We start from the raw sequence: 14799 nt of genomic DNA, 5'->3' as shown, positions 1-14799 counted from the left end.
AGCAGTTGCTTTTACCCTGGGAAGCGTGAAAGCTAGAGGTTGTAAAGCGGACCTGGAGAAAATGAAAACCAGCTTCTGGCCTGGCCTCCACCCCCCGGGAGTCTGGTGATGTGGAAATGTGTGTCCCAGAGGCGTGTAGGGTGGACTGCAAAGTGGCAGCCTTCGGAAAACAAGTAAGGTTAACCCAGGCAGCCAGCTAGCTCTTTGAGTCAGGGAGAGAAGCCGGGGGAGCTGAGGCCAAGGCCGAGGATCCTCCGGAAATGGACAGGCGACCTTTCAGTGCGGCCTGTGACAGAGGACTGGGATTGACTTGAATCTACAGTGCCCGCTTTAGGAATTCTTTATAGATGTGTGCAACACTATAAAAGTAGCAACCAGCTTTTTACAACTGACCTTTGGGTTGTCCTGTATATTATGCTATGGAATATTATGCCCCAACAAAGTTCTTGACAGGAATTTTTATTGCTGTCCTACTGAACCCTCCCTCTTAAATTGAACCTACTGGTCCCTAAACCTACTTTCCTGATTTTTTGGAGATTTGGCATACTTAATAAGTTCTTTAGAATTTATGGAATAGTAAAACTGAAATCCAAGGGAAAAGGAAGAATCCAAACTTTTAGAAAGTATTATTTTAAAAGTTTTCAAGCCAAGTGTGGTGGTGCATTCCTGTAATCCTAGCACTCAGGAGGCTGAGGCAGGAGGATCACCATGAGTTGGAGGCTAACGTGGGCTACTCAGTGAGACCCTGCCTCAAAAAACAAATAAAAATAATGATAACAATTTGAAAAATTTGTTTCCACTCTCTCTATATATGCTGATGGAGCATCAGAATGTGTTATGAAATAATATTCAGATGCCTTTGCAGTGATATAAAAAGCAGTTCTGATTTTTTAAAGTAAATTTTAAAAGTTGACTTCAAGAATTGAAATGAATGACAGAGAGCTGTAGAGAACTCATGACCATACTAACCAAACTGTGGGGATTGTCACACAGCAGAAAATGTTTTACAGGTATTAGACCTCAGACTACCTCATCACGCTGCCTTTTCATTTTCATTTGAACAAACACTGAGCACCTGCTGTGTGCCAGCCTCTCAGTCACAGGCAGAGAAAAGGGATGGGCGTAAGAGGGTGACAGTAATTACAGCAAGGGCTGAGGAGGTAGAAACACAAACAGCCCCTGGGTGCCTGGAGGAAGTAGAACTCACTTTACACAGGGTGCTGTATTTCAACTGGACATTGAACTGTCTAGAGGAAGCCTGCCAGGTCAGGATGGGAGCTGGACATTTTGGGGACAGCACAAAGGAAACACAAGGGCGCAGAGGCCAAGAGTGCAGAGAATTGTGCGCCCTTTCATGTGCCTTTTGTGCAAGCAGTTTGTGAGAGGAGAAGGCACTGGTAGGTAGACGAGTTGGCCACAGACCCTGGAAGGCCACATTTGTCTTGCTAAAGCTCTGACTCAAAGAGAATGGTTGCACTCTGAAGAATAACATCACGTTACAAAAGAAATCGTGAGGATTTGAAATGGTCCTGAGATGGAAAGGGATGAAAGACCATTTAGAAGCCATTGCAAGTCACTTAACAATCTCTGCTGAACTTTCTTTATATGTGTCAAGTAATTTTCTTGATGCTGGGGATACAGCAGTAGGCCAGATAGGCAAAAACCCTGTTTTGTGTGGCAATCACCATTGCCAAAGTCCAGACAAAATAAGAGCCTGAGCTGTGCGTCCTGCAGTGATGGAGAGGAGGTGGTGGGTTTGGGAAACATTTTGGAGGTGGAAGTGACTGGCATTGGATAAACCATTAGACTGCAGGAGAGAGAATGGAAGAATCAAGCTTTACTCCTAGGTTCCTACCTTGGGACTGTGTTAAATCTCTTCCTATTTTCTGTATATTAGTGAGATATAAAAATCGAAGTAGCATTTCTAGTATATAATGGTGAGTCTTCTTCTACCCCATTAGTAGGATATAAATTCTTTTCCAGGTTAGGGACTATGTGACTGGGCACCATGGAAGCCAGACAAGACCTCCTTGCATTGAGTAAGAAGTTGGTCTACTGTAGATTATCTCTAAGGCCAACTACAGAATGAGATTTATGCCTGTGTCCAAGGTCAAGTCACTGCTATAATTACTTGGTCTCTAGAGTTAAGAATAAGAATATATAGCCAGGCATGGTGGCACTTGCCTGTAATCCTGGCACTCAGGAGGCTGAGGCAGGAGGATCGCCTCAAATTCCAGGCCAGCCTGGGTTACATAGTGAGTTCAAGATCAGCCTTATATACTGTTAGGAATTCAGGTAGTAGATCTGGGAATAAAACCTAGAAGGTTCTACCTTTTAACCTTCACCTATCAGGTAGTAGTTCTCAGTCTTCCTCATTGGTGAAATCCTGATAAATTCTGTCCTCAGTTAATGCTGTTTAATATTACCTTTACTTAGAAATGACACGCTTTGGGTCTAGATCAGTTGGATTATTACAAGAAAATCTGTTATTGTTATAGGGAAAAATAACTCCCAACCTGTTAGATGTCAAATGTATCAAGTTCATGGGGTGATAACATCTAGGAATGAAGTTGGGGACTGGAGGAGAAGGTCAGAGTTTTATTGGAAATAAGAAGAGTATCTCCTGGATTTTCAGGAAGGGCCAATTTGGTCCCGCCTCCCTGAGCTACTTACAGATAAGCAGAGCACAGAAACTGCTCAATTGTTCAGTGGCCACCTGTCACAGGTAATTCTGTGGATTTAAATGACCAACTGGAACTCAGGCTTCTAGTGCAGTTCTTCAGCATGTAGGGTTTAAAGGGAACTGGAATTTTTTGTGTGTTTTTTTTGTTGTTGTTTTTTGAGACAGGGTCTTGCTGTGTGGTTCAGGCTGTTCTTTTTTTTTTTTTTTTTTTTTTTTTTTGGTACTGGGGATCAAACTTGCGTCCTTCCGCTTGTGAGGCAGTGGAACCACTGAGCTAAATCCCCAGTCCAGGCTGTTCTTGAACTCATGGTGATCCTCCTGTCTCAGCCTCCTGAGTGCTGGGATTACAGGCGTGCACTTCCTCACCAGGTGGGTAGGAAACTGGGATTTTAAGAGAAAAAAACTTGTTATTTTGCATTTTAATTTTCTCAGAGCTCAGGAGTTTAGTGGGAGTGGCTGTACCTCACTTTAGTAGTAGGGAACAGGCTGCTTGAGGAAGTTCATTGCATTTAAATTCCTCAAAATTCAGCAGCTTAGTAGGGAGTGGACTGCACCTCATTTGCCTGAGGAAGTTCTTTGTCCAAAGTTCTACTTCACTATCTATTCTTATTTTAATTCTTTTCAACCTGGCTGGTCGCTCAAGTCTCTCAGGCCCTTCCCCAGCTAGCTGCATTACACATAAGCTAACTAAAGTTTTATACATTATCAGATAGACCCTTGGAATAATGGCTTTGTTCCAACTCCTCTAACGTTCGAAGATAAATTCAAAGTGGTATATTGCACAACAATTAAAAGTAGCTCAGGATGATGTTAAAACTTTAATAGCGAATTAAGCTTTCTCTAGCTGGCATTCTACTAATGGATATTGCACATGTGTGAATTGTAATGTGGTACCTCGTAATGTCTCAAAATACTGAATCATACAAAATTTCTTTTAACCGATTTATGGCACAGGTTGCAGTTTTTAAATTTTTGCATGAAATTCGTATATGTTACCTAGAAAAATTTGAGGAACAAGAATTTGAAGAGAAAAACTTTCATAGTAAAACCTTCGTTTGTGAGCATAATTCCTTCTGGAAGCATGCTTGCAAAAGGTGAAAGATTTATAAGACCTGAAGAGAAACCAGAGTATATGGAAACATGCTTATAATCCAAAGCACTTGTATGTCAAAGCAAATTTCCCCATCAGAAATGATGGAAACTCGGATGATTTTATTATCGGGTAGCTCCTTCTAAAAGTGGCTCACTAAACATTACCAGGTTCTGGGTTGCTCACCTCTCCCTCTGGAGTTAAGGTTACAGGTACTTCTCATTTCAAACAAAGAATTCAACAAAAGGAGCAAAAAGCAAATTTATTCGAGAAAGTAAAAGTGAAGAGTGAGGGAAAAACTGGCTGTGCAGAGCGTGTTTGGGGCGAGTAAAAGGAGAAAAAGCAGTATAAGGACACCCTGGAGAAAACAGGGAGGGCTGCCATGAAGAAAGCCAGCACAGCAAGCTCTCCTTGGTGCCTGCGTCCTTTACTGTCCAAATCTTGAGAAAACCCAGGAGAAAGTCCACATCCGGGCCCTGAGAGGCGGTGCTGGGGTCCCACTCCCCTGGCTGAGGTCAGGTCCAGGCCATCCTATTGATAATAAAAAGCTGCTCGAGTTCTCGCGAGAAGTCCTCGTGCAGGGCATTGGGAACGGCTCTGCCCTTGTGTCTGAGAGATTTTGTAATTAACAGGCCACACCTACCCCAGCCAGTTTTGTCACGCCCTAATCTATCTCAATTTGTTCCACAACCCAAAGATATTCATATAAAAATGATACAGTACTGTAATATAATACGAAATATAAAGAAAAATAAATTAACCTTTGAAAACCATGAGTGTTGAGAGGAAGGTGAGAGAGGAGGCTTATTGTGCAGGACCACGTTCACTCAACTAACAGAATCACTGTTATCTAGCAACTCCATGGAGTCCTTTTCTTTTTCAACTTTAACAAGGAACCTATCCAGTGACACTTTTGGCTCCTTTTGAGGATTTTGCCGACATGACACAGCATTGTTGTTAAACAGATCCATCGCTCGCACTGCTACAGGCTTATTCAAGTGGTGCTTTTGTACAGAATTTTAGTTTCCCAAATTTTACACATCTCCGTAAACTAATTTGAAGTGAAGGATTCCTCCACCTTTTCTCCTCCTCTGCGGGTGAGAACGCCTCCATAACCTTTTGGTGTTGAAAGTTGGATCACCCAGAGTGAGGGAGAGAGACAGAGACAGACAGAGGGGGGGAACCATTGGCTCAGGTGTGGTCACGTGACATTTACTGTTACCGTCACGTACTACTATTGCAAGGCATCGCTTGTTTACCAAGCTAAACTTTATTAGAAATGTCTGCTTGTCGTGTGGAACACTCGCAGAACAGGCTACTTGGAATACAAGGTTTACTGTATTATGTTCCATTGTGGCATTGTAAAAAATGGAACATTAGGCTTAAATGGGTTAATAAAATTTTTAAAGCATTCGCACGCTTTTGTTTGCCATATATGCTAACTTCATGGCATCTGGGTTGGAAAGTATTCTTCCCTAACATTACTGGATAATAGAGTTTGCTGTAAGGAAGACAGGTGTATGTGTTTGCGAGAGTAGCATGCCCGCAAAAGTACTGGGTGTGTCTGAATTGAGGGAGGACTGTGGCCCACCTGGAACTGCTCTTCCCAGGACTGCCCAGCTGATAGCAACCCTAAGGATGTTCATTTGCTTGGTGAGTCATTAATAATCACACAGGTCAGGGTGACTCCTTATAGGGCACAGGGAAAGGGGACTAGAGGTTACTAGAACCTCTGCAGTAAGTCCTAGTCTCCTGAGAGCCATGGCCGCACAAGGTGAATTAACTTATTATACAGGAAAGGTAGAAAAGATGCGACTTGGAGAAGCTGAGCTTTGGCCCTGACCAGTGCTGCTCTGGGCGGCAAAGACGAAAGCCCCCTGCTTACCACACCTTTTATTATTCAGTACATGGGGATAAACAAGGTGTAATGATCCAAGAACAAGGAGGAACTGAGCAGATGAAGATTTTGTCCCTCCCAGGATGTCTTCAGCTGGTGTAATCTTGTCCTGGAGAATCACAGCATCACCGGACCACTGAGGTCTCAGTTGTGACCGGGGGCCAAAATGGAATTATGTCTCCAAATGCCATAGCTGGGCTGTAGGCAGGAGAACTTGGCCTAATCAAATGACTTTTCCCCAAAATTATGTAGCATTGCTCCCGACAGCTCCTGGAGTCCACACCGTTGTTGACTAGTGGTGTCAGCATGCCTCCCAGCATAACTCAGCCTTTCCCCAGCGTCGTGAGGAACTGTGGGCAACCTGAGAAGGAAGCACCAGTGGCACGGTAGAGCCGACTGCAACTGGCCGGTAGACTTGGTGACGGTAAAAAGGAAGGCGGTGGGGAGAGGCACAGACCCAGACTGTCTTCAGGGAACTCCTCTCGCTTTTCTTCCTTACCCTCCCCTCTTCCCCTTGCCCTTCTCCTTCACTTTTTTCCCCTTGGAAGAGCCACTGAGGAGAGATGTGTGCCTGTAATACAGGAAACCAAACACATCTCCAGATACCGCTTAGACCCCTGACAAGTCTGTTGGCCGGGGTGTCGCTCAGTGGTAAAGCGCTAGTGTGCCATGTGTGAGGCCCTGGGTTTAATCTCCGACACCACAAAATGAGACACAAGAAGGCTGTTAAATACTTCCATGGCCTTTCCAGAGGTAATGTAATCCCTAAATACCTCAGGAATTTTAGATTGCCAGGTAAATAATATGTATTGTAAGGATTTTATTTTTATGCCTATTACCTGGAATTTTATTATTCCTCTGCAAAACAGAGAACACTAGTACTCAGTAAAACTCCATTTTTATGAAATGTTAGCACCAATATCATTCTGTGCAAAAAAAAATGAATTTTATAGAAAGTGAGAAGCTGGCAGTTTATTCAGAATTTTTGGAATGAGGAGAAAAATAACAGTCTGTTTTCATCACCTAATGCTAAGTGATTTGGTTCTGTAAAACGCAGAGACATGCAGTTCGTAATTGAGAAATATGTTTACCTGTAGTTTTCTCTCCTGCCTCTGTCCGGCTCACATAACTCCATGAGGAGCCACTGCTTTGCTGTGACTGCTTCAGAAGTTGGCCTGGAGCCTGCTGGCCCAGTGGTCACAGCAGTGTCCTGATAACTGACAAGTTCCTGGAAGGAAAAGCAGGTGCCAGAATCTGGGTTTAGCAGACCTTCGGAGGGCCCAAGGCTCTGCCTGCTCTTCGTGTGGGAAGCGGCCCAGAGTGTACACTGAGGTTAGGACGCAGGTATGGGTCAGAGAGGGCGGTCCTCTGCCTCTGTGTTCCAGGTACTCCAAGGTCACCCAGGCACCCCGATCCTGAGATCATGAGGAGCTGATGGGTCACCGCTCGCTTCCAGTCTTCTTCCTCTCTCAGAGGTTCCAGTGGTGTCACTGGCTTTCTGCTGTATCACAGTGTACAGTAGCATCTTCCGTAGATGAAGTCAAATTTGTGGTGGGGGGTTTGGGGTTTTGTTTTGTTTTGCTTTTTGAGACAGGGTGTGTCTTTGTAGTTCAGGCTGGCCTCAAACTCACAGTGACCCTCCTGCCTCAGCTTCCTCAGTGCTAGGATTACAGGAGTGCATCACCACACCTGGTTTCAAATTTGTAAACTGTTTTCTAAACTGAAATCCTCTTGCCTCACTCTCCCATAGAGCTGGAATTACAGGCGTGTGCCACTGCTCCCAGCTACAATTCCTCTCTAGATTGCTTACATTTCACTAAAATTTTACTGGAAATGGCTAATGTAAGGTGAAGATTAAGCTAGGCATGGTGATGCACACGTGTAATCGGAGCACTCTGGGAGGCTGAGGCAGGAGAACTGCAAGTTCAAGGCCAGCCTGGGCACTTTAGCAACTTAGCAAGATCCTATCTCAAAATAAAACGAATTTTAAAGAGGGGCTGAGAATGTAAGTTCAGTGCTGAAGGCCTGGGTTTCATCCGCAGTATCTGGAAAAGGAAAGTTTTGTGAGGGAAAACATCTTGGGAGTAATAATGTTACGCTTTTTCAGGCATCTGGACGTGAGTCACTTTTTGCTTCGTAGAATAGGAATGTGTGTATAGTGTCAGCAGGAAGGAGCCGCTGTTACTTTGTACTGTCTTATAATTCTCTACACCAGCCCTGATGGAAGACACATCGTTTTCTCGAACTGTGAAGATGAAAATGTTGGCCTAGAGCCTGTGACCAGCGATTAGAAAGATGTTTATGTTTGTTTCTGCAGTGGGTAGTAAAGAAGTAGAATTGAGATTCACTCATCTTTCTTACATTTACATGTTCATATTGACCCCTCCACAAAGTAAAGTGCCATGTGTACAAATATTTTCAGAATGTGGCAATAACTACATAAGGTAGCTTCTTTTGCTGGTGAGTGCTGTGGAAAATATAACATGGATAGCTCGGTATTCAGTGTTACCTTTATTGCATTGTTGGGTCTCGGCATCAGCCTGGGGACCTGGTTGTGCCCATAATGATCCCCACACCCCTGGAAACTCAACTTCTCCTCACGTGTAAAACAGTTGTGTTGTAATGAAGCATTGAGGTAGGACTCTGATTGGTATCTTGTTGTAGCACATAGTAACACTGAAAAAGGTTAACTCTCATTTTTCTTTCATCTAACAATATAAGCAATAAAATAGGGAAATTTTTAAACAACTGTATTGGTATATAATTCACATACCATCTGATTCAAAATAAAGAGTTTAGAATGTAAAGACCTGCATGGGAGAATTTATGTAATGATGCTTCCCTCGCATCATGGCCATTGCATCACGTTTATGAGTCTCTTTTTGGGGGGAAGCAAAACCTTTATTGGTACATTTTAGATATACATAATGATAGTACTCATCACAGGGAAATGATATATCTTGCTCCATTCTCCCCCTTCGGCCCCTCTTCCCCTCCTTATTAACAAAAGCTGTGTTTCCATTTTTCCCTTCTATTCTGTCCTTTTCCTTGTTCCATCCTTTCCCTCCGGCCTCCCTGGGTCTTCTTATACTTCCCAACCCCTCACCAGGCCTGTCACGCCACCAGCGGTACATGCATGAATTGTTTCATTAGGCAGCTCGTGCCACTGCTGGCACAAATGAGTCTAATCACTCTTACTGGTCTTTACTGATAAGATTAGTAAGAGCCCACCGATGAGACAGTCATGCATGTACCACCAGGGTTGGAGCTGCCCGGCAGCAGAACATATGAATTATGGTCCCATCATGAACGTGTTAACAGGAGGAGTCAAAAATGTTCAAAATGCAACTGGTAGCTGGGTGCTGTGGTGCATGCCTGTAATCCCATCTACTTGAGAGGCTGAGGCAGGAGGATCACAAGTTAGAGGCCAGCCTGGGCAACTTGGTGAGACCCAGGGCTGAGGACGCAGCAAGAAAAAAAAGCAATTAGAAAGCTAACAACTTTGGGGATAAATACTGTATTAGCAATTTTTTTTTGTATTAGCAATTATTAACGAATGTGTGGGACTTACAGAGACCCATGGCAGAGGGAAGGCAGGTATTTTTCAGCTTGTGGCTTTTTCATAGGAACTGCTGCCATGTCCCACCAAGCTCTCAGCTGCCTGACTGAAAAGGGGGACAGCCCTGGGGAGACCACAGGGAATGGACCCCCCAGTCTGGCTCACCCCAACCTGGACACATTCACCCCAGAGGAGCTGCTGCAGCAGATGAAAGAGCTCCTGGCTGAGAACCACCAGTTGAAAGGTGAGCAGCTCTCCACGCCTAGCCCTTCCTGAAACAAAGCCTCTTGTAATAGGGATCAAAGGTTAGCTCCTTTCCCTGTTAGCTCTTTTCTCTGCTGAAAAAGCAGCCGAGGGTGGCTTTTGATAGGGCCAAAATGGTTTCTGGGTTTACTTCTGAATGCAGGTAAGAATAAAAGGTTTTTGGGACTGGAGGGTTAGCTCGGTGGTAGAGCCAGCATGCATGAGGCCCAGGATCTGATCCCCAGCTCCGCAATAGGTAGATAGGTAGGTAGGAAATTAAGAGAAAGACTGCTACGATTACAGTTAGTCCTCAATACTGCCTATTAAGAGAAAGTATTCTGATATCTCACGCCATGGCTTTTGGTAGGACCTGTGTTCTAAGCACAGGGTGATAAGACCTTCCTCAGTCCCCTAGTTGGTTCATTCATTCATGCTGGGGATTGAAACCTGGGCCTTGCACATGCTAGGCAGGTGCTCTGTTACATCCTCAGCTATCCTCATTATTAGTAAGATTTTCTGCTATAGTGAAGGCACCTAAATCATTTGTTTTAGGTGCCCAGGCTAGTCTAAAATGTGTGATCCTCCTGCCTCAGCCTCCTTAGTAGTTGGGCATGTACCACTGTGCCCAGCTGCTTTGTCTTTTAAGGACTAGAAATGATGCTAGACCTGGTAGTTCTCTTTGGAAGCAAAAAGCACTCAGCTTAATGTAGTCTCCTTCCTGCTGATCCTGTGGTGCCAGCCAAGCCTGTCATGTTCAGATTCAGAGGCAGGCAACGGCGAGGGCTGACGATGAAGTTCTGCCAGGCTCCTGGTGTGTGATTCCCTCACTCCGAATCCCTTACAGAAGCCATGAAGCTAAACAATCAAGCTATGAAAGGGCGATTTGAGGAGCTCTCAGCCTGGACAGAGAGACAGAAGGAAGAACGCCAGTTTTTCGAGATGCAGAGCAAAGAAGCCAAAGAGCGCCTGATGGCCTTGAGTCATGAAAATGAAAAATTGAAGGACGAGCTTGAAAAGCTAAGAGGGGAATCCCGAAGATCATTAGAGGTAAGGAGACTGATCAGTTGTGATTTATTTCTTATTATCTGCAGTAGAATCTTATTTATCTGGACTCCTTCCACTGTTCAGGCTGGACCGGCTCTGAGAAGTATTTTTGCTGGAAAGATTGGTTGTAATTTAAGGTCAGTATAATCTCTGTTGAGGGCAGGAAATTTGTAATGCTTTAACCATACTGCAACCAAAAGAACACTGAGCTTATAAATCAATGTTTTGTTACAGGTGATGCAGAAGGACCTCTGCCTAAAACCATCCAATGGTTACTTTTCATTTATGGCTTTGATATGAAATTACATTTTAAAAATCTATTACTCAGAGTTTTTGCCTACTGACTTTGTTTTCTCAGTCTAAAATAGAGATGATTCACTTTACGTTTTCGTTTTGAGCACTCCCTTGACAAAGGCCATGTGGTGACAGGAGCCTGAGTAGGGTTGCTCTGGTTAAAGAGAGAAATACATACATTTCCTGTTGATCCAAAGAACCTGGGAATACTCAAGAGTGGACGTCAGAGATGTCAGTGAAAAGCAGCAGGAAGGTGTCTGCATCCCTCCTGGTCTATCAGGGCTCCCTGGGTCTCGGTGATTTAGGTGGACACAAGCAGATGCCCATTTTCTGCCTTACCTGATACTTAACCCTTTGGAGGATTGGTTGTGATACTGATGTCACAATATCAGTGATTTTTCTCAAGACTTTATCTTGAACTTTGTTGATCTCTATTTTCTCGGTGTGGTAAAGAATAGAAATAAAGAAACAAAATGGACAGAAAAATGGGCAGAAAGGAGGGGATGATGTAGAATAATCTAAAGCATTGAAGAGTGACTCAGAGCTCACTAACTCCTACACATAGGGCAATGAACACTCTGCTTGTGTTTCTTTGTTGATAAGACTTACGGTACCTGATCTTTCTATTTATCTTACAGCTCAGAGAGCATTAAGTTCCTTCTTTGGCAGGGAAAGTCTCTGATTAGCTAAATATTTTTGAGGTAGAAGTCTCTGAAGAAATGACCACCTGAGATACAGTAATTTTCTACTTTCTAGAAGAAAATAGCTCACATTAATTCCCTTCCTTGAATTCTGGAATGTGAGCTGACAGTTGGCCTCAGTCTGCAGGCGCCTACCACACTGAACCCAAGAGGGAAGCTTCCAGAACAGTCTGTCTTTTTTGAGACAGTCTGCCTCTAGGTTTTTCTAAAAGGCTCTAGAATTGGAAGAAGCTGAGATGAGAAGCTGGAGCTCTGGACAGCTGCTTTTTTGTTTTGTTTTGTTTTGTTTTGTTTTGTTTTGAGAGGTCTTGCTATGCAGTTCCGGCTGGCCTTGATCTCACTTTGTAGCCTAGGCTGGCCTCCTGCAGTGATCCTCCTGCCTCCGCCTCCTGAGTGCTGGGACCACAGGCGTGTGCCACCACTCCTGGCTGGACAGCTTTAAACGACCCGTGGACACAGCTCCCAGCAGGACTCAGCAGGGACGTGGGGTGCTTGGGAGAAAGAGCTCCATCTGATTTCACAAATCCTGCATCAAATTCATCTCCAGAGAATACTTCCTAACTTTCCATTTTTATCTACATCTAGACAAAGGTCAGGAGCAGACTTTCCTCCTGAGATGGCGTGTTAACCGTGCACATGCTCAGGACAGTGGGACAGAAGGTGATGCAAATACATGGAAAGGCAGAGAAGAGGTGCTGCCTGGTAACTGAGTGTTCAGAACGAATAGAGAAGCAGTGGATGCGGAGTAGGCGAAGAGACCATGGGAGTTCTAGTCTAGGAAAGCAATGGAAGGAGTCTCAGTAGTAAAATGAAGGGAATCATTAAGACGTTATCTTAACAGTGTTTTATGGCCAAATAAGTGAATACCTGATTCCCCAGGGATGGTTAAAAAGAAAATTAGCCTAATAATCTGAGGTGCCTGTGTCACCACCTTAGATACTGGTTCTCGGACTTTTATTTAAAACTATATTTCCTTTTATCCTTCTACCTTCATATCAAGGTGTATGAAAGTTTGTTCTATAAAATGTCCATAGAAAGGCCAGGAGGGTACACCTAGAGTTGCCTAATAAGATGCAGTCTTGCCTTTATCTGCGTAGGTACTTCCTGGTTCCAGGGTAAGGCATACCTATCCTTTATCATCTTCATTCTGTTTTGTTTTGTTGAGACAAGGTCTTGCTATGTAGTTCAAGCTGGCCTTGAACTCACTGTGTAGTCCATGTTGGCCTCGAATTCCCAGCGATCCTCCCGCCTCAGCCTGAGCCTCAGCCTTGAGTGCTGGGATTACCAATGTATAACACCATACCTGGCTCTCATTTTTCATTCTTTAAATGTGTTCCTTTTATACGAGTCATTACCGAGAGAGGTTACGTAGCCTTCTGTCCAAAACCTAACTCTAGATTCAGAGGAGTTGCATTTCACAGAAGCCTGCAGTAGTTCCCCAGCAGGGACTGCTACACGGGAAGGGAGAACATTATCCTGGCAGTGTGAGGGACGAGGACATATTTGTACCTCTGCTTAAAAACATTTTAGGGACTAGCAGGTTTGTAGCCATCCACATTGGTTCTGCTTTGGTTCCACCAGGAGCCTTTGGATGTGTTTTATGTTCCTTGGAGAATCTGTCAGAGAGGGCAGAATAAAAGAGAGAAGAAAAGGCCCCATGGACAGTGTTGACTATGAGCACAAGATCACTGATTGAAATTTTTGCCTGGAGGGACCATAGATTGTATTTAATCAGCTGTAAATTCCTAAGGGTAATCGGGGGCTTTCTTTAAAAGCTGGTCTGTCTTGCACTATCCTCTTCAGATGGTTGTGTGTGTTGCAATTTTCTGCTGCTCTCAGCACCCGTACTTTCGGTCTGGATGGGAGCTAGAACGTGGTGTCCTGTCGTGAGAACTGTGGAGGTTTCCTGGGGAGGGACTAGGAGTCTTGGAAGTCACCGCTGGAAGAGGCCACGGGCCAGGTGGTACCACGTCTTCTAACCCGTGAAACGTGAGACCGGAAACATTAGTGGGTCTGCTCGAGGCCATAGCGGCAACAGCCAGTGAGTGTGGACAATCTGCTTGCCCTGACCCCAAGTGAAAACCAAACACATCTGACCAGAGTCTTTCTCCAGCTTTGTCACATGCGGTCACTGCAGCAGGGTGAACACAACACGTGTGTTCTTGGGACTCGTGAAATATTAACGCTTATCATTAGTGTTTATGCAGGGCAAAATTTAATTATTTTTACCTTTGCTATCCGCCTCTGGATTTTATTTTATTTTATTTTTTATTTTTTGGTACCTGGGATTGAACTCGGGTCCTTGAGCTTGCAAGGCAGGTGGCGGAAACACTGAGCCAAATCCCCGGCCCCCGCCTCTGGATTTTAAATTTTGTTTCCCACCAGATTTACTTTTAGCAGCCTTAAAATGCCAACATAGAGTATTACACCCACCAGCTTACATACCGAGAGAACTGTGTTTTGCCATTACTGAACCAAGAGAAGTCCGAGGTGCTTTGGCTCCTAAGTGGACATGAGAGTGGGAGGGTGGGCTAAGGGGCATATTTGAGGGGGAAAGAGCCAAGAGATTCGGGTGTAGCAGCTTTTTCTCCTTTATTTTCTGGAAATTTGGGCTACAACTTAGGAGTCTACTGGTTTCAAACTCTAATTGGTTATTTTCACAATATCTGTGTGCTGTGGAAGTCATTCTGGTCATAAAGTTATTTTAAATTTTGATTATTTTTTTATTGGTACATGTTTGTAGTACATGATGATTAATTCATTGTGGGGAGTGGGTCCGTGTACGTGAATTCTGTACATCTGAATTCTTTTTTTATCCCCTTCCCCTCCCCGGCTCACCCTTTCTCTATCTCTTGGACCTCTTCATGTGCATAACTTCTGTTATTTGAATACAACAAAATAATGAAGGATTTCTACATTACATGAGGTAGTATGTCAAGATGACTGCAAGTAAGAGCCAGCCAGTGCGAAGCCGCTTGTCTGTGAGCGTGGGGATGCAGCTGGATGCCCTGGCCCTTACTCTGGTCTGTTTGCTTTACTCCTCGGCACCCCCAGGACCTGGCTGGTGCCACGTGGCCTCCCAGGGTGGAAGCAGAGCAGGCGGTAGAGCAGCTGAAAGCAAAGGTGGCTCGGCTCCAGAACGAAAAGGCGGACCTGCTGGGCATTGTCTCCGAGCTGCAGCTCAAGCTCAACGCCAGTGGCTCCTGCGACGACTCCTTTGTAGAAATTCGGATGGCCGTAAGAGCTCCGGTTCTGTTTTTGTTTTAAGCAAAGCACAAAGCCTCACTA

The 14799-nt window shown here is 44.4% G+C and overlaps 1 protein-coding gene across 2 annotated transcripts in view; it reads left to right on the top strand.

Annotated features, from left to right (window-relative positions):
- Positions 1-14799, top strand: part of Optn (optineurin) — a 33937-nt gene that overhangs the window by 692 nt on the left and 18446 nt on the right. For both annotated transcript variants that reach the window (XM_021241998.2, XM_013078527.3), the window contains exons 2-4: positions 9297-9473; positions 10317-10519; positions 14566-14748. In XM_021241998.2, coding sequence (XP_021097657.1) covers positions 9308-9473; positions 10317-10519; positions 14566-14748 — 552 coding nt within the window. In that variant the 5' untranslated portion in view covers positions 9297-9307. The remainder of the gene's footprint in view (positions 1-9296; positions 9474-10316; positions 10520-14565; positions 14749-14799) is intronic.

The sequence above is a fragment of the Heterocephalus glaber genome, unplaced genomic scaffold, assembly GCF_053883595.1.
Source record: "Heterocephalus glaber isolate CG9 unplaced genomic scaffold, H.glaber_assembly_v1.0 deba00000738, whole genome shotgun sequence".
Lineage (NCBI taxonomy): Eukaryota > Metazoa > Chordata > Mammalia > Rodentia > Bathyergidae > Heterocephalus > Heterocephalus glaber.
The sequence above is the reverse complement of the archived record's forward strand: the minus strand, read 5'-3'. Positions and strand labels throughout refer to the sequence as shown.